The 24,787-nt window shown below is 47.2% G+C and overlaps 2 protein-coding genes and 2 long non-coding RNA genes across 6 annotated transcripts; 3 read left to right on the top strand and 1 right to left on the bottom strand.

Annotated features, from left to right (window-relative positions):
* Nucleotides 1-321: 321 nt before the first annotated feature.
* Nucleotides 322-5,734, top strand: LOC115252065 (uncharacterized). 3 transcript variants are annotated; one of them, XR_003890502.1, is made up of 3 exons: nucleotides 322-452; nucleotides 1,904-2,747; nucleotides 3,136-4,473. It is a non-coding gene; the product is annotated as an uncharacterized lncRNA (long non-coding RNA). The 3 variants fall into 3 exon arrangements; XR_003890503.1 differs by adding an exon at nucleotides 4,536-5,734 and having other exon boundaries at nucleotides 417-2,747; nucleotides 3,136-3,292; XR_003890501.1 differs by having other exon boundaries at nucleotides 417-2,747.
* Nucleotides 5,735-12,264: 6,530 nt separating this feature from the next.
* Nucleotides 12,265-14,074, bottom strand: cebpa (CCAAT enhancer binding protein alpha). Its single transcript, XM_003969692.3, has one exon. It carries the CDS (start codon nucleotides 13,883-13,885, stop codon nucleotides 13,022-13,024), a length of 864 nt encoding a protein of 287 aa, XP_003969741.1. The 5' UTR covers nucleotides 13,886-14,074; the 3' UTR covers nucleotides 12,265-13,021.
* A 1,403-nt stretch (nucleotides 14,075-15,477) lies between these two features.
* On the top strand, nucleotides 15,478-18,687 carry cebpg (CCAAT enhancer binding protein gamma). Its single transcript, XM_003969691.3, has 2 exons — nucleotides 15,478-15,636; nucleotides 16,925-18,687. Exon 2 carries the CDS (start codon nucleotides 16,985-16,987, stop codon nucleotides 17,447-17,449), a length of 465 nt encoding a protein of 154 aa, XP_003969740.1. The 5' UTR covers nucleotides 15,478-15,636; nucleotides 16,925-16,984; the 3' UTR covers nucleotides 17,450-18,687.
* A 4,805-nt stretch (nucleotides 18,688-23,492) lies between these two features.
* On the top strand, nucleotides 23,493-24,696 carry LOC115252071 (uncharacterized). The gene is made up of 3 exons (XR_003890509.1): nucleotides 23,493-23,662; nucleotides 23,905-23,984; nucleotides 24,357-24,696. It is a non-coding gene; the product is annotated as an uncharacterized lncRNA (long non-coding RNA).
* The last annotated feature ends 91 nt before the right edge of the window (nucleotides 24,697-24,787 follow it).

Below are 24,787 nucleotides of genomic sequence, written 5' to 3'. Positions count from 1 at the left end.
CCCTTCCAGTTCCACTTGATTGGTGCTGTAAATCCAGCCTCACTCTTAACAATGACAAAAATAATTTAAGGCCCATCAGAAAGTAAACACACGAGTGTGTATCAGGGTGAGGGTGTACCTGTATGTGTTTGTCTGAATATCCGCATGTGTATCTGATGTGTGTCTGAGTGTCCGCGTGTGCGTGTGTGTTGCTCAGTACGCGCGCGCGTGCATGTGTGTGTGTGTGTGTGTGTGTGCCTTATGTAAGACAGATAACAGTTGTGTGTAACCTGCATGTCTTCAGTTACAGAGCGGCTCTTCCTCCTGGCCTTGTCTCGGGTGGCGGTGTGCAGTTGTGGTTTCCTGCTGTGCGTCTGCAGGTTCTGATAACATCGGTCTCCTGCTGGACTTCCTCCATCACAGCTTCTGGGACGAAGATGCTGTCAGAGTGTGTCAGACAGGAGAACAGAAAGGTTGTTTTTCATCTGTGTTACGAGGTGCATTTTCAGTGGAAATGGTGTGTGTGTACGTGTGTGTGTGTGCGTGTGTGTGTGCGTGTGTGTTTGTGTGTGTGTGTGTGTGTGTGTGTGTGTGCGTGCGTGTGTGTGCGTGTGTGTGCGTGTGTGTGCGTGTGTGTTTTGCAATCTGGATAAGAAACGCACATGCACGCACACACAAATTTGATTTGGGACAATCATTCGAGTGACAAGTCTGACTGTAGAAAGAGGACATCAAACTGTTCCACAAGAGTGAGACACAATCTGAACCTCAGCCTCTGTCTGTCTGTCAGTCTGTCCATCTGTCTGTCTGTCTGTCTGTCTGTCTGTCTGTCTGTCTGTCTGTCTGTCTGTCTGTCTGTCCCACCCTGACTCTTAGGTTCTTAGCTGTTTGACATTTGACCTTTGACAAAACTGTTTTTTCTTAGTTTATTGTCTGTTAATGATTGAAAGATCTGTGGGGGTCCTGAATCTGAGTGCCTGCAGAAACCTTCCTGCAGCCCCCCAACACACACACACACACACACACACACACACACACACACACACACACACACACACACACACACACACACACAAACACACACACAGACACACATACACACACATGCCCCTGCAGACAGGTACACACATATTCATAGACTCACACACCAGGCTCGTGTTAAACACTTCAACATCCACAGCTCTTGTTAGCGCTCTCTAAATAAATGTGTGTTTGCACGGCTGAGTTTGAATATTTTCATGCCATAAATGTTATCGGGTGTTTACTCAGGTAGCGATGCCTGACCAATCTCTGTGCAGCACAACCAAACTTGAGTGTGACGCCATGTGACCCAGTAAAATATCACATTTCATCAGCTTTTATCGTCAAAGACAAACTGGAACAAAACCAAGAAGAAACACACAAACTGATTTAATACATGAAGCTGACACATGCTAAGTTACTTTTTAAAGCTAATGCACAATGCTAAACCATACCAGTAACACCCTTGCAATTTGCACATAATGCTAATGTGCAAATACATCCCATTAACTTAGTGACTCAACTTATCGGTGAGTCAGATTAAAAACAAGAAAATGTGGGAGTCTTATATTCCATCATGCTAACAGATAACTGTTTCTTGCCTTCGTACATCATTATTTTGTCCTAGTTTGTGAACCAGTAACTACTAGTTATTTCTTAGCTGGCAACTCAGCAGTTGATTAGCGTTTACACTCCATACATCCATGAGCAGTTAGCGGTGCTGACCGACGTTAGCATGTGGCAGTGTGACTGTGCCAGGCCTTAGGCTGCATGTAGATCAGTAACTGGAGAGTTTAAAGTCTGCAGCGATAAATTTGTGGACTTTAACCTGTTCCGTCTGCGTCTCAGCTGATGTACAGTCTGCATTTAGGCTGTTTCTGCTGCCGTTTCTCCTGTCCTGCAGAAAACGGGAGGTTCTCATTGGCCAAACGGACGATGTCTCGTACAGCCTGTGGACAAATCTGACAGGACGCCGCCTGGCCACCTTCCGTTAACCTCCAGCACACGGAAACTCTGCCCAGACGGATGCTGAAGGCGAAATCAAACCCACAACCTTGGCGTGAGGCGGCTGCGATGGCTGCGGAACACGCTGTGAGCAGCAGCACGTTTCAGACTTCACATGTGATAACGACTCTCTTTCTGTGCACGCAGCTCAAATAAAGACTGACTCCCGTCTTTATGCTAACGTGATTTACCAGGTGCTTCCACTCTGGAACATCGGAAACGTTCATGTTTACAGAGCATGTAAAGACACCGCGTAAACACCAACTAGCGTTTTATTGCCTCCTAAATGCTGGAGTCACCCGCGTGGTTTTCCTCTGATTCCAGACGTTCTTTGTCCACTGCAGAGGAAGCTGAGTTCGAACTTGCAGCCTGGTTCTGCTCTCTGGCCCGGACGTCATCGCAGAACATGACAACAACTCAACCTGTCGATTTTTTTGCTGGTTTTTGACCAAAATGAGACACGGAGAACCGCAGAGCAGAGCGACGCCGCCGGCTCCTCCGCGCTGTATACGTCTGACATAAATAGACGGTAAACACAGACGTGATGACTGCTGCTGCTGTATTTTTACAGTCTTCCCCCAGAAGACCTCTGCTGAACTCCAGAAGATCCAATTGCCTTCTGTGTGGACTCTAATCAAGGGACGAAAATACAGATCAAATCAAATATCTGGAGGCTTTTCAGCAAACACAGAATGTCCTCAGAATACCATGAAAACTCTGACGTCAGCGCTGGTTTGTTGAAGGTCAAAGATCTAATCTATCTATCTATCTATCTATCTATCTATCTATCTATCTATCTATCTATCTATCTATCTATCTATCTATCTATCTACCTACCTACCTACCTACCTACCTACCTACCTGACTACCTATCTATCTATCTATCTATCTATCTATCTATCTATCTATCTATCTATCTATCTATCTATCTATCTATCTATCTATCTATCTATCTATCTATCTATCTATCTATCTATCTATCTATCTATCTATCTATCTATCTATCTATCTATCTATCTATCTATCTATCTATCTATCTATCTATCTGAGGTCAGATGTGCCTCTTCTGACAAACTGCTGACACAAACGTGGAAACATCAGCCAGATTTCACTTCTGGTTTTTTTTTACAGCTGCCATGGTCACAAATGCAAAGCATTCTGGGACATCTGATGGACAACTGCAAGTCAGCAGAAACACCCTGAGTGGCAGCGACAGCGGGTCAACGACACCGACAGCGAGCCAACGTGTCCTGTTTGACCATCACGTCCAGGCGACAGGTGATGTCAGGTAACCCAACTGGGAGCGAGGGAGGGCAGACTGACTGGGAGACTGGGGGAGCTGACAGCCTCCAGATGGAGACAGAGGCACAACCCCCCCCACAACACAGGTCCTGACAGTAACACAGGTTGAACCTGATCAGTTTCAACCTGTGTGTGTGTGTGTGTGTGTGGGTGTGGGTGTGTGAGGGTGTGTGTGTGTGTGTGTGTGCAGGGTGGGGGTGCTTACAGACGAGGGACATGTGGCTACACTCTCCAGTAAAAACTGCAGGAGTAAGCAGTCTGGTTTCTGGTATTCCTGTATTTGTGAGGACTGGTTGGAGTAAACACTGTGAGGACACTTGAGGACATTTGATGAACTGAAGAACTTTGTTTGGAACCGATGAAAATCTCCAAAGACGAGGACGTTTATGAATTGAAAAGCGTGACGTGCAACAGCGCCGTTGATCAAAAGGAATCCAGACGGATTTTTGAAGCCTTTTTCTCTCCGTGTTGGATTTTTATCGTCTCTTGTCTCAGTCTCAATCTTTCACCGCTTCACTTCTCGCTCCCACCTTATAAAAACACCGATACCCTAAAACATATGTGAATGAACACACACACACACACACACACACACACTTACATGTGCGCACACACGGACTGAGATTTGAGACATATTTGTCCATCCATCCATCCATGGAAGATGACCTGAGATTTGAGATGATGGTTAAAGCTGTAAATGTACTGGACCTGGACATCGATGTGGACCTATCCTGAGCTATATTTGGGCCTATCTTGGCCTGGACCTGGAAATTGACATTAAACCGACAAGTTGACCTGTCCCGGTCTGGATTTGCACCTGGAACAAACCTGGACATGGACCTTGACCTATCCTGGTCTGGTCCCAGACCTGTCCCCGTCCCATGTTGTTCCTGTTCCATGTGTGTTGAGGGTTCTGTTGGAGACAGGAATCAGCGAGTTCATGCACCACTTGACTTGAAAAACATTCACACACCAACAGTCTGTCATAGTTTCTGTGGTTCATAGAGAGTTTAAGGCTGAAGAAGAAGCTCCGCCCTCTTCACCAGGTCCAACAAGTCATCTGTCAACTCTTTAAACACCCAAGTGTGTTTGTCTGTGTGTGTGTGTGTGTGTGTGTGTGTGTGTGTGTGTGTGTGTGTGTGTGTGCGTGTGTGTGTGAGTTGTATACCAATAGCTGAGCAGAACTGGGCAACATGTCAGAACACACAAAGATATTTTCTTTAGAGCAGATGAACTCACTTCAGCTGTGAGATGAACAGGACCTTCTCTCTGATTGGTCGGCTCGACTATTGAAGCTGGGAATTGAGTCTTTCCAACTGGACCAGTTTGACTCGACCACTTGGAAGCCTTAACCTGCTCGCTCTGAGCGAGGTGGTCTTTGGGGAACCCAGATCTGGCTGTAGGAATAGTCAGGAATGCTGATTCTGTGTTGACTGGCTCAGCTCCAGAGAATCCAACCGAGGCCGAAACAGAACACGGAACACACTGACGGACCGAAGCCAAATCACAGATCACACACAGAGATCAGGTCCACGGCAGAACCTCCACCAACATTCTTCAACAAGCTAAGACGCTGACAGGACTTTTTCAGAGGGTCACATGACTCCTGTGCTGACTTCTCTTCGTTGGCCGCCCATTAAATCCAGAACAGACGTTAAAATCCTTCTCCTGACCCACGAGGTCGAGCTCCATCACATCTGGAGAAGCTGACAGCATCAGATCCTCCCAGTAGACCGCTCCGGTCTCACCGCTGGTTTACTGGTGGTTCCTAGACCAGCTCTAAGGACAGTTTGTCCTCCTCCCGGGTTTGTGTACAGACACTCTAGACTGTAACAGATGCTGTATCAATAAAGTTGAGGTGAAATGAACAACACACAACAAGACACAGGTGTCTGCGTCATTGTGTGTGTGACTCTGTATGTCAGGAATGTGTATGTGTTTGTGGTTAAGTGTGTTCACTCCATGTGTCTTGGCCCCGTCATGTCAGATACACACGGTTGTGTTTTTTTGGGTCAGATGTCATCGGCCAACTCCCTTAATATTATGTCTGGCTCTAATCTGGAATAATCCAGGTTCTAATCAAGGTTCATACTTTCTGAAACTTCCATCCATGTAACGATTTAGCTCCTCCCCCTCCTGCTGGCGTTGCTCTCCGCATTAAAGTGGTGTTTCTGACCTCAGAGTGGGTGAGAGCATATAAAATAATCTCAGTAGTATTGCAAAGATTAGCTGTCTCTCTACCAGAAAAGGCTGCTAAAGCTACGGGCTAATGTTGCTTCAAAGTGTGTGTGTGTGTGGGTGTGTGTGGGTGTATATGTGTGTGTGTTTGTTAATAATGTTGCAGGAACAGAAACCATTTAACTTGAATAAAAGTATTTTTCCATGATATTTTGATATAACCTTATAAATTGCTTTAAATAAATATGTATTTGACAGTCTTTGATTAGTTTCACTTGTTTTCACATCAAAAGTCTTTGATGTTCTTGCAGGTTCTCTTTTCCTGTGATCAGATCAACATGATCGTGGTTTGAGACACTGTTATCAACATGACTGAGCTGCTGCTGGAGATTATTGACACAATATGAGTTGTGAGAAAAGTTTTCTGCTGTGTCAAACAGGAAGTTGAGCCTTGCCTGTGTGTGAGGCAGATTCTGCTCCAAACACTCCCAATAGAACCATTTGACACAGAGCACAACTTTTTTTAGGAGGATTTCTCCTGCTGGTCCAAAAACAACCAGAATAAGTGTCCCCCAGCTGGAGCTCAGCAGGAATGGCATGCCTATTATCTACCGCTAATGCTGCAGCGCTAGCATGCTAACCAGCTCAGGAAACCTGTCTGAAGCAGATGGTGGTGAAATACACATTTAGGATTTTAGTATAGGAACAGAACATTTGATCATGGATGGATGGATGGATGGATGGATGGATGGAGGGATGGATGGATGGATGATTGGATGGATGGATGGATGGAGGGATGGATGGATGGATGGATGGATGGATGGAGGGATGGATGGATGGATGGATGGATGGATGGATGGATGGAGGGATGGATGGATGGATGATTGGATGGATGGATGGAGGGATGGAGGGATGGATGGATGGATGGAGGGATGGATGGATGGATGATTGGATGGATGGATGGATGGATGGATGGATGGATGGATGGATGGATGGAGGGAGGGATGGGTGGGTGGATGGATGGATGGATGATTGGATGGATGGATGGATGGATGGAGGGATGGAGGGATGGAGGGATGGATGGATGGATGGATGGATGGATGGAGGGATGGGTGGGTGGATGGATGGATGGATGGATGATGGATGATGGATGGATGGATGGATGGATAGATGGAGGGATGAATGGATGGATGGATGATGGATGGATGGATGGATGGATGGATGGATGGATGGATGGATGGATGGATGGATGGATGATGGATGGGTGGGTGGAGGGATGAATGCATGGATGGATGGAGGGATGAATGCATGGATGGATGGATGGATGGATGGATGATGGATGGATGGATGATGGATGGATGGATGGGTGGATGGATGGATGGATGATGTCTGATGGCTGGTGTCTGATGGATGGATGGATGGAGGGATGGATGATGGCTGAATGATGGCTGATGGCTAATGGATGGATGGAGGGATGGAGGGATGGAGGGATGGCTGAATGATGGCTGATGGCTGATGGCTGGTGTCCCACCTCAGTCTCTGGGTGCTCAGGAGCAGCCTCTGGGCTGTCCATTATTGGAGGAGACCAGGTGACCAGGTCAGGTCTGGTGCTCGCTGCCATAGAACGTGTGGTTATTTGCAGTTTTGGTGTATTTGCAGTTTCAAAGTGCTGCTTTCATTGACGTGCTGTGTGTGAGCAGCTCCATCCATCTATCTGCTGTGTTTGTTCTGTTGAAACATTAACTTCATCTCATTGACGGATCGGCTCCTCAGCCTGAACAGCCCACCACAGTTCTGACTGTTTGTTCTCAGATAGAACCAATTCAGCTGCTTCAGCTCACATGAACGCCACACAAGCCCCCAGTCAGGTCAAAAGCCTGATGGTGACGCCAAGCCTCCGACCCACATTCAACCACTTAAATCTTGTGTGAGCTAATGGAGATGATCTCTTTGGCTTCTCCGTTCTCGATCTACTCACAAAACCCTACGCCAATATGATTTGCCATACAAATCTACGATAAAACAACTACAATGTTCAACACCTCCCGGGCTAACCTTGCTCCAGTCAAAGGAAGGATGACATGAATGAACCACACCTGAACAGCACTCAGAAGTGTTGAACGTCAACTGTCTGGCAGCAGCGACAGGCCGCCGTCACAGAAGAACACTGCAGCTGAGCGGGTTCCTTAAACAAATGCAGCGTGCTTCTCTATCTACAGGGCTTTAGCAGGCAGAAGAAAAGACATGCTTAACTATGAAAACAAGGATAAGCTAATCAGACAACCTGAGACTGGAGGCAGATTTTTTCCTCATGAGTAATTTAAGCCTCTTTGATACCACAATTATTTTTGATTTATGCTGTCAGGAACAAAGTGAGGAGTGGTGAGAGGCAGAAGGTGTTTGTCGGGTGTGAAGGATGACTTTCAGGCAGAACTTTGGGTTTAATTCAGAATTTAGAAGCACTGTTACTTTAGCCACTTTTGCCACGGTTGGTGATGTGTCTGAGCAGAATCGTTATGAGGACTCAGAAGCTTCTTCACATCTGAACTGAAATAGTTTTAAAACACCTAAAAACAGACGTGTGGTTGTCCTGGATTGACTCATTGGATGGATGGAGCTAGCTTTAGCAGATATTAGCTTCAGAAATCTGCTCAACTTATCTCATTTCTACCAAAATTACTGAAAGTAGTCCAACCACTCTCATGTAAACATCTGCACCAACATCTACAAGACCTCATAATAGCTGATCATCAAACATTCCCGTTGTGTTTCCTCGGTGTTATTTTAGCTGCTTCTGAAAAAAGAATACTCCAACATTGTTGTGCTGATGTTTAAGCGGCACAGCTGGAGCCTTCACACTTCCTGTTTATTGAAGAGTGATGGATTATGAATGAAGATTTGGAGCCGATCGCAACATCTGCAGCATTTCAGGAGAAACATGCAGGCGAAAGGTCAAAGTTCACCGCGTCACAACTGGGCTGTTTGTTATTGTTGTTGTTATTGGCTAAAAAAATGAACAGTCTGCATTGAACGCATCTTTTTTCTGGCTAATTGTTGAATATATAACAGTCAGTGTGGTGGCGTCAGTCATACTGCAGTGCTTGTTGCAGCGCTGCCTAGCAACTGATGCCTAGCTGCTGACAGTCAGATGGAATCCGTCATAATCCGGTGAAATGAAGGTAATCCTAAACACACTGCGGTGGAGCTAATCTCACCTCAGCCTACTGTTCCACGCCCAGAAACTCCAGACTGAAGGCCGTGTCTTAATCCACCAATTATTCACCTGTCGCCATCGCCTGCCCACACACAACCCACAAACACGCAGGATTGGACTCCTACCTTTGTGAGGACTCTGGCCTGTGTAACACAGGTTCCGATTGGTGTGTTTCTGACCCCCAACGTGCACCGCGAATCACGTCAGTTTGGTGTTAGCTCGTGCTGCCGATGTCGACGTCGCCTGTTTACACCTGAACACGCCATCACCATAAACACGCAGGCCTCAGGGCATCTCTGTTTACATGTCCCATCATGTTAGCTGAGCATCGTGCGCATGCTAGCAGGGCGATCGTCCTGATTGGATTGATGAAGGACGCCAGCCTTCATCGGTATCGTTACGAACGCGTTACGTGACGTTGAGGATTCTGCTGATTGGTTTACAGGTGTGGTGCCACATGTGTAGTGGCCATCTTTGTTGTTTGTATGTAGCCGTGTCATGGAGCAAACTACTAATGAACCAGCCCAGCGGTGAAGAAGGCGGAGCCTAATGACGACGGACTCCAGTCCAGTTTAAGGGAGCAGGACATCAGTCAGAGCATCACTGGGATCGCCATGGAAACGACAAAGGTTGTTGGCTCTGCTGGCTCTGATGAGATGATCAATATGGAGTGGACTGTGTCCTCTGATCTGATCTGGAGCAGACCACAACCTTCTCCCATCCATCACGATCCCTCAGCTCTGTAGTGGAGCCACTGGGAATGCTGGGTGTATGTGTGTGTGTGTGTGTGTGTGTGTGTGTGTGTGTGTGTGTGTGCATATTGTAGAGGTGGATGAACACCAAAACATCTTGTAAGAATAACAAGAACAGAGTGGAGGTTCTGGGCTGACGCCATGTTTGTGTGTTGGTACATTCCTGCTGTGCTTGGGGGGGTCGGGGGGGGGTTCGCTCTGGGTAGTTTTTAAAATTTTAAGCACAGGGATCCCAACAGGCAGCGATCACATTCAGCAAGTGAAGACAGCAAGAATTCTGTTCTAATTCATCCCCCCCCCCCATCTTGTTTTTCTAAAGAAACCACCTTGCCAAGAGCTGAAACAATAGCAGAGCTTTCCAAAAACCTCCCTGGCTTTAAACAATCCCATCAATCACAGCTACACACACACACACACACACACACACACATACACACTGTGTATGTGTGTAAGGGGGAGTGAGTGTGTGTTTAATCACTTTCACATTGGCCAAAAAAACCTGTTTAAACCTGCGTAATTTCAGAATTCAAGGACGTGAAGAAGAGAAAAAATAAATTTGCATTTAAAGTTGCTTCGACCGGGTTTAACCGGAGTTTTTATCTGTTCAGCGACGTGACGCGAGGTGACGTCAAAAACATGATACAGCCCATCAGGGGATTTCACATGTGTGTGTGTGTGTGTGTGTGTGTGTGTGTGTGTGTGCGTGCACCTCACTCTTATCACGCAATCTTCATTTCATCTCACTGCCCTCCAGGATGTCAGTCACCATCCAGGGTTATCATGGTCACAGTCCCCTCCTTTACTGATGACATCATTTCCTGTGACCACCTCACAGAAGTCCAGGTCAGCTGTCAATCACTCTCAACTGAGAAGTGAGAGTTCTAGAAAAGAGAACACATTCATATCTCAATTGGCAGAGTTTAGAATCTTCTTCTGGGTAGCAAGAAAACAGAATGGTACCTGTTGGACCTCACAAGCCCCCCTGAAACTTGTCATCACTGTCAGAAACTGTTGGATGTAGCTGTGTTGCTAACAGGAAGCTGCTTCCAGCTCCCATTCAGAGCTCCTGCTGGCCTCATGCTTAAAGACCCTCCCAGTATCTGCCCCAAGCTAGCAGAAATGGAACGGACCCCAGCAGAACCTCCTGGATCAGGACTTGAACCAAGGGAGGAGTGTAACCTAGACCCCATTTTTGACAGGAACCTTTGAATTTTGAGGACCAGACATAATGTCATATGTCTTGTGGCCCTCCTAGCTTCATGTACAAGAACACACACACACACACGCACACACACAGACTGATGATGGTGACTTTACCTGAGTACAGAATGACTGAGTCAGAGATCTGTAGCCATCAGAACTCAGAACAGCTGGCAGCCATCAGATCAGGCCCACAGTGAGAACCATCTCAATGGAGCCAAGCAGACAGACGTCGGCAGTGCTTACAGTAAACACTGATAAGATAAACCCCCCCAGCAAAATTCCTCTTTCTAATTTCTGAGGTGTGCTTCGCTGCAGCTGAGAACTTGACACATTCCTCTGCTGCAGCATCTAGAGGATGAGTACTGAGTTAGCCTTCAATGCTAGGCTAACAAAGAGGAAACTCTCCCACCAAAGGAGGAACAACGTCTTCTGATTTAGAAGACTTTCTGGTAAAGAGGAAAAACCTCAAAGCAAACAGAATGTGTGTGTGTGTGTGTCTGTGTGTGTGTGTTTTTTTGTGCTTGCCACATATGGACCATATACTGTACAAAGATCCTCGTTCTACAAGCAAAGAGGGGACATTTTTGACAAATGAGGACATTTTGGCTGCCTCTCAAAGGACTTTCAAAGACCTGCTTTGAAGGTTAGGTTAGGATTGGATTTAGGTGGAGGTCAGGGTCAGGGGTGAGTAGTTAGCGCACCAGGCATGTGTGGAAGTTCTCACAATGAGGACAGTACAAGGATGTGGGTTTGTGCGTGTGTGTGTGTATGTGCGTGTGTGCTGCTTGTGTTCGTAGGAACTTCAGTGATCCTCCTACATGTTCCACAGATGTGACCAGTCCCTCTCAGCTCTTCTGGGGTGCCTTCAGAGCTCCACCCCTTCAGCGTGGAACAGCAGCACCAGAGCTGGAGCTGAAGGGACTTTACTTTCATCATTCTGTCTATTATTAAGGTGTCAGATACTTGTGGAAAGGTTTGTGTTTCCACACCACCACACACTGATGATTGAAAGTCCCCAAAAGTATCAGCCCCAAAGCATGCTGGGATACCAGTGAGAAAATCTGCATTATCTTCCTCATTTGATGGTGACACCTGTGCACAATGTCACCCAAGTGAGCTTCCTCCTGAGTGAAGCCTGGTGGTTGGATGCGGTATAGCACCTCTGCTCCGCCCATGGAGAAATCCAACACTCAGATGACATGTGAAATATTACTTTATTGCCATGGGAACACCTGACTTGGTCAGTTTAAATGTAAAGCAGCAATTTTCTGATCTTTCTATACGTTGATACTGAGGAGAATCTGTACAGTTCGGGGAACTTCCTCGATGAGACTGAGACTTTCAGTCTGAATGAGAAAACAACAGACTGCCGCCGTTAGCGTCTGTTAGCGCGTCTCACAGCTTCATTTAACCTCTGGCCACTTCCCACCAGCACCATCCTCCATCTGACAGCAGCCGGGAGCCGAAATGCTTGTGATGATGATCAGCTGTGATTTTTTTAACCTTTTTTTTTTTTTAAATGAACTGTCTAACTGGTTATACTGGGACATTTAACACTGACAGACAACAACAAAATACTTCATGAACTTATGTTCAGTAAAAGAGTCAGAATGTGATGAAACAGCTTTATTTATTATCATTCAGATTTTTGGCATTTCACATATATTTACTATATATATCCATTCATACATACATACATGTATTTTACAGTCAAGAAGAAATTTGGTTTAATATTAGTTTGTAAAAAAGTGCTTCCTTTTCCTGCAGGTCAAAGGTCATCAGAAGGCACTCTGTGTGTGTGTGTGTGTGTGTGTGTGTGTGTGTGTGTGTGTGTGTAGGGGGTGCATAGAAACTCTGATCACATTTTGTTTTTCAATAACGTATCAGAGCAACTTGTTGCATGAAGAGAGCAACTGTGTGGGAAAACCTCGCGTCCACGTTTCACTGCAACAGGAGCTGCTTCAGTCCACCTGAACAGGCGAGGGAGCCGGTTCCACGCCTTCGGAGCCCTCGCCCGTCTACATTCCAGGTGTTCGGATCTGCTTGCAGTTACCAGATTCAGTTTGGACACACGTGAACGCATCGCGTCACCATGAGCTGCAGAGCGTTGCTGCTGCACGAAGGCACGAAGAGTCGGAAGAGTCCGGCCTCCTTCACAGCGGCTGATCAATAAGCGACCGATAAGTGATCCGAGGGTGAGAAGACGCCGAGTGGCGTCACCTACGTGCAGCCCGAAGAGTTTTCTTCAGTTTTGTCCAGAAACGTAATGCGTTTTACCGACGTCTCCCCCCCCCCCCTCCCCAAGTCCCACAGCTGCCTCTGAGCTCGAGCGCGCCAGTTCTCCCAGTCCTCCCACAGTGGGGAAACCTCAGCTGGGCTTGAACGATCCGTCCGGTAGCTGTCTGAAGATGCCCCGTAGCGTATCGAGTTCCCGGGTGAGGTGCTCGACGCGCCGCCGCAGCCTGTCGTTGTCGGCCGTCAGCTCCACCACCTTGTGCTGCGTCTCCAGGTTGCGCAGCTTCGCCTTGTCGCGACTTTTGCGCACGGCCACGTTGTTGCGCTCGCGCCGCAGCCGGTACTCCGCGCTGTGCTTGTCGATGTACTTCTTGTGTTTGGCACTGCTGGTGCGCGGCTGTTGCACGTGATGGTGGTGAGGGAGCGCGTGCTGATGCGGACTGGGCACCGGGGTCGGCGGGGGGGTCGGGTGACCCGGCTGAAGGTGCATGGTAGTCTGCGCGCAGTGCGCAATCTGGTACTGGAGGTGCGGCTGCGGCTGCTGGGAATGTTGCGAGTACTGCTGGGAATGCGTGTTCGTGTGGTGGTAAGTAGGCTGCAGGCCCGGGTTCAGGTCCACGTCGTCCTGGGGCTCCTGCTTGATGGCCACGGGTCGTATCCGCGGCGGGTTGTGGTCGTAGAGCGGCTCCAGTTTGGACTCCATGTAGTTGGACATGTAGAGCTGCTGTGGACCCGGACCACACTGGACCGAGTCGTATTCCCCGTTCATGGTCTTGAGCTTGTCCTGTCGTGCACTGTGGTGGAAAAGGTCCGCTAGGAAATCGTCGTTGAAGGCCGCCGGGTCGATGTAGGCGCTCAGGTCGATGGACGTCTCGTTGTCCCCGATGTCTCCACCGAGTTCCGCTGCTTCCCTGTAGCCGGAGGACGCCTGCTGGACGTGGTTCAGGCTGCTCATTAGGGGCCGGGGTGCGACCTCGTACAGGTTTGTGAGCTCCATGGAGAACTTAGACCCGGGCAGGCATGGCGAGAAGCTCCGGGGAAATAGGGTGAAGGAGTTTAATGAGTTGGTGAGGGTCGTTCCGCTGCTTGCAATTCGGAGAACCTGGCACAGTCGGTGAGGCTTCGCGAGGACGGGACCGGGTCGACAACTGCTCCGGCACACCGAATAAAGCAATATCCTGCTGCTGTAGTCGGGACAGAACTGTCAAAGTGGGTTTATATAGTGTGAGGAGTGGGCGGGGAGCCCCGTTCACGCGCACAGGAAAGAGAGAGAGCGAGGGAGAGAGAGAGAGCGAGGGAGAGAGAGAGAGAGCGAGGGCAGAAGCTGTAGAGACTAATCAACCGGTGATCGGTGATCATTGATCAGGTGGAGCTGAGGAGTATCCATAAATATCATAAATAATAATTATAATAATAGATCCTAAATATCAGAAACCGTAAACAAAGAAAATGACAAATACATCTGTTGAACTTAAAATCGTCTGCGATTGCAGATCCGTTTCCAGTAATTCAAGCCCTATATTTTTTACATGTCAGTTTTTAAGCTCTTTCACGATAGGCGACTACGCGGCTGCCCGTAGGCTCAGGACGACCAGGATGGGGTCCCGGGCCAATGGGCGAGCCAGGGACCAGCTCCTGGACCGGAGCGCCCTCTGTCGGTTGACGTGGGGAGGAAACGAATTCTCTTTCCTCCTTATTTTAGGAAACACCATTGTGGAATTTGAGTTTTTCCATCTAATTTTTTCCTACTTAAATTCTGGAGATGTTTTTCTTTTTTATTCAAACTGCAACATTAAATAGAAAAAAATAGTTTGCCGTTATATTTGTCATGGATAAAGCAGGAGGCTCAGCGAATGTACCGGAATTACATTTTAATGTCACATCCTTCAGCATCATGACCTTTAGCTCTGACTGATTATTCTGCTATATTCAGAGGTCCCCTGAGGATTTTCAGAGCACAGAGATAAACACACTGATAAGTCAGAGCAGTTTTAAAATTACAGAACATTACAAAAATGGTCTTGTCTAGAGTCCAAATATGTGTGTGTACACATGTGGCTGTATGTACATACACAGGTAAGAAACACTGCACATGAAACAGATATTAGCAGGTTTTTACGTTTAAAAATCCTGGTTGCGATTTGACAGGAGGTGAGAATTTACATATGATAAAATTCAGAAGCCTTCATTGTCATTGTATAAATGAGACTACATATTTAATAGCAAAAGTCAAGTGATGCATTTCCCAACATAACACATAAAACACGACAAGACATGATGACCCTACAGTCATAAACGATTAAAAACAGTGCTTTTGTTTTGGATTTAGAATGTTGAAACAAAATCGGACCATCACAGGTTGTAAAGCTGTGGCAAATATTCACAGGTTTTTGTGTCGTCAGTCACATTAAGTCATGTACGAACTCATTCCTTCTGGCTCAAATTGCATAAACAAACAGGAAGCGGAGGCTCTGATTGGTTAAGGGCACTGTCAGTCACGGAGGGGTTTACGTCATTCTGCCGCGCGCATGTCTCCTATTGGTCTACGGCCCTCTCTGCGCCGACCTGCTCGCTTCTGATTGGTCAAACTACAACGTTGCCGAACTAGGTAAAAGAGATTTCGCAATCGTCCTATGTGTGTTCTAAACAAAACCAGTCGGATCCTTCAGAGACGAATATTATTGGGAAAATTACCTCGATACTTTCTTATTGGGGACAAAGACTTCAATTTCCCGGTGCTGTGTGAAGGTAAGCCGTTTTTTCGAGTCAAAAGGCCCAGCAAACTGCGCTAAAGACGAACAGTGGCTATTTAGCATTGCATGCTAACTAGCTGGCAAGATGCCTAGCTAGACATAGAACGGTTCGTTATTGAGATTCATCGCGGGAAAATGCGAGGTATGAGCCCTGAAATCCATCCGTTGGTTTGTGGTTATCTAATCCGGGATCATAAAATAACCGATCTCTTAAGTATTTGTGGGAAACAAAAGTTAGTCGGAGCGCTTGAAAATGTTCGGATCGGGCTGTGTGGTGCTGACGTCGTTCGTGTGTGGATTTTGACCCGCATTTACGAGGGTCGGGCAAAATTTAGGACGGATGAATTGTCTGGTTTGAACACCGGAGTTCCCCTCTCCAGTCACAAAGACGAGCGATGATGATGCAACAGCAGGCAACAGCCGCTCGGATCCACCCGGAGCGTTTTCTGCTGCGCACAGCTGACTGGCTGCATAGCAACGCATCGACCAATCACAAGGCTCCTCTTCGTCGAGCGCGTGGAATAACATTTCCAAGCGAATGCGTACTAAAACGTGTGTGTGTGTGTGTGTGTGTCCGAGTTCCGGAAACGAATCTGTTGGCCAGAGTTACCCTGAGACTGGCTGTAACATTATATTATACATGTTACAGACTGGATGTAACATTATATAATATATTATCGCACACTTGGTATGATGAAGGAAAGTAGATGCACTTGAATGCCTCCGATCTGAAAGGTATAGAACAATATGAGGGTCACCGTCCAGGACCCAGTTTCTCTGCCTGCTTCAGGTGCTTGAAGACGGCACGAGTGCAGTGTTTTTTGGCTCCTGGAGGACATGTCTGTCCTGTAGGTGAGCTGGTATGGATCAGTCAGGGCAGAAAATGAGGATTAGAAATGGTCAAGTGTGATTAAGATGTAGTCCAGGCAGCTGATGTCTGTTGTTTGATGGTTTCATATTATTATCACTAGTTGAACTTTTGTGGTTGTGAGCACAACTTCAAAATGCAAAAGGGTGAAACTCGAGGTGCCTTTTAATGACCCTTTCACCGTGTTTGACCTGGACAATGAGGGCGTCTTGTTCTTGCGCGGCTCGACTGTCCTTTTGCCTTCGCCGTCAGGTGGTCATGACAATGATGGTTTTAAGATCTTCCTAGCTGGTGAGATCCTGTTTTTATGAAGCGGCTAACAGCCACCAGTGCCAACTGTGACTTCCTGTCATTTTTGTTCCCTGTACCTGCACAAGGATGCAATTTAATTTGCTGTTCTCTTTTTCTCCTGCAGACCGACGAAGAAGGTCTCGGTGAGGTGACTCGGACGCCCATCTGCAGGCAGCACATCCAAATGAGCCGGCCGTCACAGCCGAAACTAACCACAGCTGACAGTAACAGCGTGAGCGTCATCCAGAGCCAGGCCCACGCCGCCGCGTCTTCATCCCTGCAACAGGTCCCCCAGCTCATCCCCGCCACCACAGCCGGAGGAGGAAAGGCCCTCCCCCCCAGCAAGATGAAGAAGCAACCTGCCGACAAAGACAGCGAGGAGTACCGGATGCGCCGCGAACGCAACAACCTGGCGGTGAAGAAGAGCCGCATGCGCAGCAAACAGAAGGCCATGGACACGCAGCAACGTGTCAACGAGCTGAAGGAGGAGAACGAACGCCTGGAGGCCAAAATCAAGCTCCTCAGCAAGGAACTGAGCGTGCTCAAAGACCTGTTCCTGGAGCACGCGCACAACCTAGCCGACAATGCCCAGCCCGCCGCGGCGGCCGACGGATCCAGCCCCATCGTGAAGAACGTTAACGGGCAGTGAACGCGCCGCTGCAGTCCATTGTCACACCTCCATCACTCTTGCTCTTCTTCTCCTCTTTGTTTTCTTTTATTCCATCATCCAGTGGGGCATCGGGTCACTGGGACGGGCCTTGGGATCCAGACTGCCGCCTTCGCTACAGCTCCATGACCTGTGAACAGGTTTCACTTCCTGCTTTGCTGCTCTGTTCACGACACACTGATGCTAAAGCGACGGCGCAGGTCATGCGTGTGTGCGCAGCAGAAACCCTACAGGACCGTGCACGTGAGCTGCAGGATTCCCTTTGAACATGTTTGATCTGACTGTGGAACTGACCTCAGACCAGTGCCCCCCCCCTCACTCACGCTCCATCATCCGTGTGTGTTGCTGTGCCCCCTCTGTGGTGCTGCCTCAGCAGCACGCCACACACTGCAGATGGGCGGGACTTCAGACTTTGTGATGGTGTTTTTGTGGTTCTGGGTGTATTCCCCCCCCCCCCCCGCACATCGTTTGTTTGGAGCTCGACCGCCTGCAGCAACGTTTGTCTGTCTGCTCGATATTCCAGCAACCTTTCCGTCGGGGGTCCGTGTAACACGTTCTGAACGCCCATGATCCTTTGCAGCCGACCACGCGGCCACTGGATGTCTGTGGGCGAAACGCAGCCCGGGAGTTGTAGCCATTCCAGTGTGGACAAGAGAGCGTGCGTCGACCTAAACCCGTCAGCTCCCTCACACTCGCCGACCTTTTTACCCCGCGCTTTAATCCTGTCACACAAATACGACCATTTATACAAAACGAAAGAACATTTTAAAAAAAAAATGTCTCGTGCACATCGGAAAATTCTAGATTTTTAAAATTTCCCTCAGGTTGGTAAGCATTTGGATAAATGTATATTTAAAAAAAGAAACCTTGTGAGACACGTTCCAAGCTGACAGGACAGAACAAATATGTGGATGTTACAGCAGCTGATGGGAAGTTTGACCTCGCACTGCCGGGACGCGGCTCAGCTCCTCCCGTTTTTCATTTTTCTAGCCATGTTTTCTACACTTTGCAGCATGTTTATTGATCAGTTTGCATGGTCATAAAATCACAAACACGTTCTGGACTCCTGGTTCTGGACTCTCAGAACCTGTCACGCGTTGTTCGGTTGTGGTCTGAATGTTGCTGAGCAGCATTTGTCTGTGGTCACTCAGCGGTTTCTTTTTGTACGACGGCCTCCGAGAGAACGTGCATTCTAAATTAAACTTGAGTATAAAAGTTAACAGACGTTCTGGTCGTTTGTGGATCTGGATTCGTGTGAGAGCGTGCAAAGGTGTGTTGGAGGTAATTATCTTCTCAAACGGGGAGCTGCTGCCTCATCAGACTTTACTGTAAACACAGAAACCAGAAGAACAACCGCAACTTTCTACCCAGAATCCTCGCTGTCCTGGAGGCCGTGTGTGTGTGTGTGTGTGTGTGTGTGTGTGTGTGTGTGTGTGTGTGCGTGTGTGTGTGTGTGTGTGTTGTCAACAATGACAACATCAAATCGATTAACACTGATGATGTCATCGCGATCAAAACAGCTGATGCATTTGCCAGTTCTTTGAGACCACAGCTGCCGTCGTCGTCATGGTAACACCCTGTCTGTAGCGTTTCATTCAAGCTGTGAGGTGCCGCCTGCTTCTGGACCTCCTCAAGGTTCTCCGAAGAGCCGTCCTCATCCAGACAAAGTGGCTCTTTCTCACACACACACTCACACACACGTGCGTCCTCACAAGCATAACGGTGTTGCGTAACTCCATGTGGATCTGCCTGACAGACAGAACCATCCCTCCCACTCTTCACATTTCCTCACACTCCATTTCCTATCTAAAAATAACAGCTACACCTCTGATAAATTATCTGGTTTCTTTTGGTTCTGCATGAAAATCTGTGTCCACACGATGACTCGGCTGATTTCACTATTATCCCGTTATGATCAAATAAACACTTCTGACACGCGAGCTGTCATTCCCCCCCACAGGGTGATGACATCAACAGTTAGCACTGACGGGGCTGGCTAGCCGTTAGCGGTAAAACTGCTGAAGGCAAATATTTACTGAAGCAACATTGTGTCCTCTGGTTGTAGAAGACACACTAAAACATGTTGCTGTTGTTATGGTAACCCTGGATGAGAGCAAAGAGGAATCACGCGCACGCCATTTCTGACAAGCGCAGACAAGTTCACACCCAAGTCGGGTGAAAGTCACTTGAAATCTCCTGAACATCTCATGTGAACTAGCCAGCAGGTCACGTGACGACCAGTGCATGTTTTCAAAAGATGGATGACGTGTTAGCATCTACCCCAGACTGTCAGGCCTGCATCCTTTCCTCACACACACACACACACACACACACACTTCCTCCATGGTATCTTTGGGGGAGGTCAAGTTAAAGGGAGGTGAGTTTTTGTTGGCTGACTGCGAGGCCAGATCATAAACCAAGTGTAAACTGATATGAATGTTCTGCATTTTATCAGGAACATAACTCTCTCTGAGGGTGTGTGCATTTGGGTGATAGTGTGCATGTGTGACAGTTGGTGTGTGCATAGATGAGTGATTCCACACACATTCTTTAACACATTTATGATTGAGAACAGAACATTTTACCGTGAATCCAAAACTGCAGTTCCGACCACTGGCCACTGGGGGCAGCACATTTTAATGATTTTTACACTGATTAGGGTTGTTTATTGTTACATTAAAAATCAGATCAGAATTTTACAGAGGCGCCTCAGGACAGCGAGAAGGAGGAACCACTTGTGTTTCCTCCCACTGTCCAAGCTTTTCCCCCCACAATGCTTTGCTTTCTCCCCATTGCCAGATGTTTGAAATTTAAAACATAAAAATGAGCGATGGCCTCGTTCTCTGAGGCCAAGATGTTGCCTTAAAATCCACCTCCTGCGAGAATCTGTCAGGAACATCTGGAAAACATTTTTCTGCAGATGAGCGCTCTCAGTTCCTACACACCCTGAACACATCAGTTACTGGAAGCGCCACACCAAGATGCGAACCCGCTCAAAAATGGGGCATTAGGTTCAAAGGTCAATCCCTCCCTTTACACTGGGCTCCGTCTGAGGTTTCTGCCTTTAACAAGACGCTGTTCCTCAGCATTGTTGAGATGTTTTCTGTCATTTGACCAGATGAGCAGGTGTATAATGACCCTGAGGGGCTTTATTCATCGCGCTGTGCTCATCAGAGGCTCATACATTTTTTTCCCATCCTGATGTTTGTTGATGATTCTACTACTTGAAATGACGGCAGTGGTCACACACACATCAGTGCAGAGCACGATGAAGCGGTTCCTATAGAAACCGTGTAAAATATCTGATGAAGAGGAGGGCTGGGGGAACATCTGAGCTCTGTTAGTGATCAAGAGGAACGTGAAGAATGAAGCGACGGAACAGAAGAAAGCTTCGCTCAGATGATCCCATCAGCGGAATCTTGGCAGGTCCGTCCTCCACGCTGCTGATTTTGTCCAGATTTTACATACGATGAAGAAGAAAACCTTCAGAACGTCCGATACCGTGTGGACCTACTCAGAGTGACGTCCCACAGCTGAAGAAAAGTGATACATTGACTTTGGACCGGTGCTGCTTGCTGTGGGGGTGGTTCTGGTTCTGGTTCCAGGGTTGCCCGACCACAGCTCCTGGTCCCAGCGACGACCAGCTGCAGGTTCATGCATCATAAATTAGCATCGCTTTGTATGTGTGTGAGCGGAAGCCGCGACTGAACGAAGGCTTTTATTTGAACATTTGGATAATAAAACTAAAACTAAAATACTACTAATTGGTAAACTAAAATACTACTCAACTATATTGATTAACTGGGCCATTTTAATTGTGATGTTTTCTAACTGGTTGCCAGTTGCCACTGACTCGTTTTTTACCATCGTATGTCCGAATCCACAATTGTTCTTTTGTTTGGGCACTTGTTCAAAATGTGTTCCTTGATCTAAATTTATCCAGGGTTCAGATATGTAATTATGTTGAAAGCGTTCATTTATTCAGGCATTCTAATTATGTTATTAATCTAATTAAGTTATTACTGAAATGACTCTTCTGGTGAAATAAACTATTGAAGGTTTGTCGTCACTTTTGACAGTTTGATTGTCCTGCTCATCACTGTCGTCGTAGCAACGCCAACATGTGTGTGCGTTGACGACCTTTTCCCCGTCAGATTCACACTAGCTACATGATCCAAACTTCGGGGCAGAAGTTTCTAACCTGGGGAGCGTGACCCCTGGGGGGGCATTATCACAGAGGGCCGCTGGTTTCCACAGTCAATTCACATCCAGAAGATGGTGATAATTTTAATACCGAATGCCTTAAGACCACGGAGACCATTTGAAAATGTAAATACACTTTTTTTCATCACTAGCATGGAAAAGTTAGTCTCAGGACTCCCGATTTTTTTTTTCGTCTTCTTGACTAAATTTTCCCAGGGCAGAGAAACAGGGGGTTCCTATTTCAAGCCCCAGTGCGGACAAAACATGAAAGAAATTCTGGTAGTAGGTGAAGGTGCCAGATCACCTTCAGAACATTGCCTAGGTGCCAATGAGCAAGGCACTGAACCCTCAAACGCTCACACGGGGCCCTGCAACAAACTGCTAAATCATCCAGGGCTCAAACCTACCTCCACCCATATGTGCACCATGGATTAAAAACTGAAAGAATTCAAGCCTAGACAGTAAATATTTGCAGAAAAAGTGTTTAATCACGAAGGACTTGGAAGACTTGCTACTTTCTTGTTGTTTTGAGAAGACACAAATGTTGATAGAGAGTAATGTGTGTGTGTGTGTGTGTGTGTGTGTGTGTGTGTGTTTCAGGCTTTCTCACGCTCTTACGCAGCGGCGCCGTGACCCCCAGATTCAGTGTGGATAAACAGCTCCACCTTGTGTCCAACTGACCAACTACAGCAAAACTGACCAGAGCTGACCTGATCCGGAAAGTTCTGATGATGAGGCATCGTTGATGATGGACCATCAAAAACAATCTTTATGACTCTTACTGTCTTCTTCTTCTTCTTCCCCGCTCCATTTTCTCCTCTTTGCTCATCCTGACTGGTTCCATCAGCTGAATCCTGGAGGTTGTTCAGGTGGGATGACGTCATACATGTTTACCTGTGTTTGTCAGAGAATGGATCCAAGGTAGTTTTCTCTGTCAACTGGACTGGGTTTCTTCTCTTGAAGACGTTTCGCCTTCTATCCAGAAGGCTTCTTCAGTTCTGAAATCGCTGGGGAGAGAGCTTGAAAATATATAGCCCCTGTGGACCATTTGCATGCTAATGATCTGGGTGGTCACCTGAGAGTCGTTAGCAGGGTCGTTGGTCGGGTCGTTCACCTAGTTTCTGTTGAGATGTCTCCCCTTTGTCTGCTGGGTCACATGGTGGTGAGTCTCCAGGTCTCTTGGAATGGTGTGAATGTTTGGTTTGCTGTTGGAAGGAGTGGAGGACTGCATTGTATGTGGGTGATAGGAAGTGCCTCAGGCCACCACCCCTGTTTAAGGATGGTTTCTCCAATTTAACATGGATAGCTTCCTTGACCCCCCTTTCGAACCAGCGGTCTTCTCTGGCCAGTATCCGTACTTGGCTGTCCTCGAAGGAGTGCCCACTCTCCTTTAAGTGTAAGTGGACTGCTGAATCCTGACCCGAAGAGGTGGCACGTCTGTGTTGTGCCATTCTTCTGTGTAGAGGTTGTTTGGTTTCCCCAATGTACAGTTCCTTGCATTTCTCCTGGCACTGTACAGCATAAACAACATTACTTTGTTTGTGTCTTGGTGTCTTGTCCTTCGGGTGTACTAACCTCTGTCTGAGAGTGTTGCTGGGTTTGAAATGAACCGGTATGTCGTGTTTCTGGAGGATCCTCCTAAACTTCTCCGAGACTCCAGACAGGTAGGGGATGGAAACGCTGCGGCGTTTGTTTCTCTCCTCCTCTCCTTTGCTGAGGTCTGGCTTTCTTGAGGTTTTGGTGAAGGCCCAGTCTGGGTAGCCACATGTTTTGAGAGCTCTCCCCAGCGATTTCAGAACTGAAGAAGCCTTCTGGATAGAAGGCGAAACGTCTTCAAGAGAAGAAACCCAGTCCAGTTGACAGAGAAAACTACCTTGGATACAATGACCTGGATGACTGAGAATTTACACAGACATCAGAGAATGGAGGAGAAACCAGGAGAGCTGACCAGGACTTTCAACACGGGGAGAGGAAGAAGTGGCGTTAAAGGAGGTGGGGTGAAAAACCTTTGAAGAAGGTATCTCGCCTACGAGCCTCTAGGGGGCGCTCTTTCGCCACGCCACTATGTCACACGCCTGACATCAGCCTTCTAGTGTTACAGCCATTTCTTTTCCGATAGCATGATGTCACTAATGTGCCATTCATGATTGTTGTCATTACAAACCGGGTGATTGTTCAAAATAAAAGCACAAGTTTGTTCGATATCTTAGACTTGGTTGCTTTTACATTTCCAGCCTGTTACATCTGGCCTGATGTGGCTCATTTCCTGCTAGATTCAACACACGCAGGCTCCTTATGTCATCTCATCATACAGGTACGTGACCTGTTTCTCACCTGTGTTGGATCGCAATACCTCTCGTGTGTAGCTGCTAATCCGCGTGTTCTTTGAATGAAGACTTAAATAAGAAAAATGCCAATTTCAAACTGTATTTAACAATAGAACCAATTCGAGATACAAATATTACAGAACCCTGGGCCAGTTCAAAACCCTACAATAACAGAGTCCATTGCCAGGGCATGAAGTCTGACACCTAACTATCCCTTGGCCCAGTCTTTTATAGAAACACACATGCAAATTCTCAATGTTCATACAGTCCAATCCAGTCCCTCTGCTTGGATGACCTCGTCCTCTTCTTCCCGTCCCATTTGGTGTTGCTACAGTCCTTCTTCTTCATTATCTTCCCAGGTGGCCAGATCAAAGTTCCCATTCTTCATGCAAATAAGATCATCAACCCCACCCTGAGGCCCCGTTTATGATGGGTGTTTAACACCCCCTGCCTGACTGACTCCTGATTACAATGGAACAACAACAACAATCCTGTCAAAGGAATGTCTCTGATCCTTGTTATAGTTGCTAATGAATCTACCATGCCTAACTTATAAGAGAAGACGGGAACATATGGCAAAACACATAATACAAGATAAAGACATGTCTCATCACCTGTCATTGTTGAAGTGAAACATTAACCTGCGCTTTGAACTTTCATCTTCACAACTCTGCACTTAACACATACAGTTGATTATAACGGGAAATAAAAGATAATTTGGGCCACACGTTCAAGATTGAACTCCGCATTTTCCTTTGTAATTCCGATTTTATTTTCACTTCTTTATAGG

The sequence above is a fragment of the Takifugu rubripes genome, chromosome 13, assembly GCF_901000725.2.
Source record: "Takifugu rubripes chromosome 13, fTakRub1.2, whole genome shotgun sequence".
NCBI lineage: Eukaryota > Metazoa > Chordata > Actinopteri > Tetraodontiformes > Tetraodontidae > Takifugu > Takifugu rubripes.
Note: the sequence above shows the minus strand (reverse complement) of the source record. Positions and strands in the feature narration are given on the sequence as shown.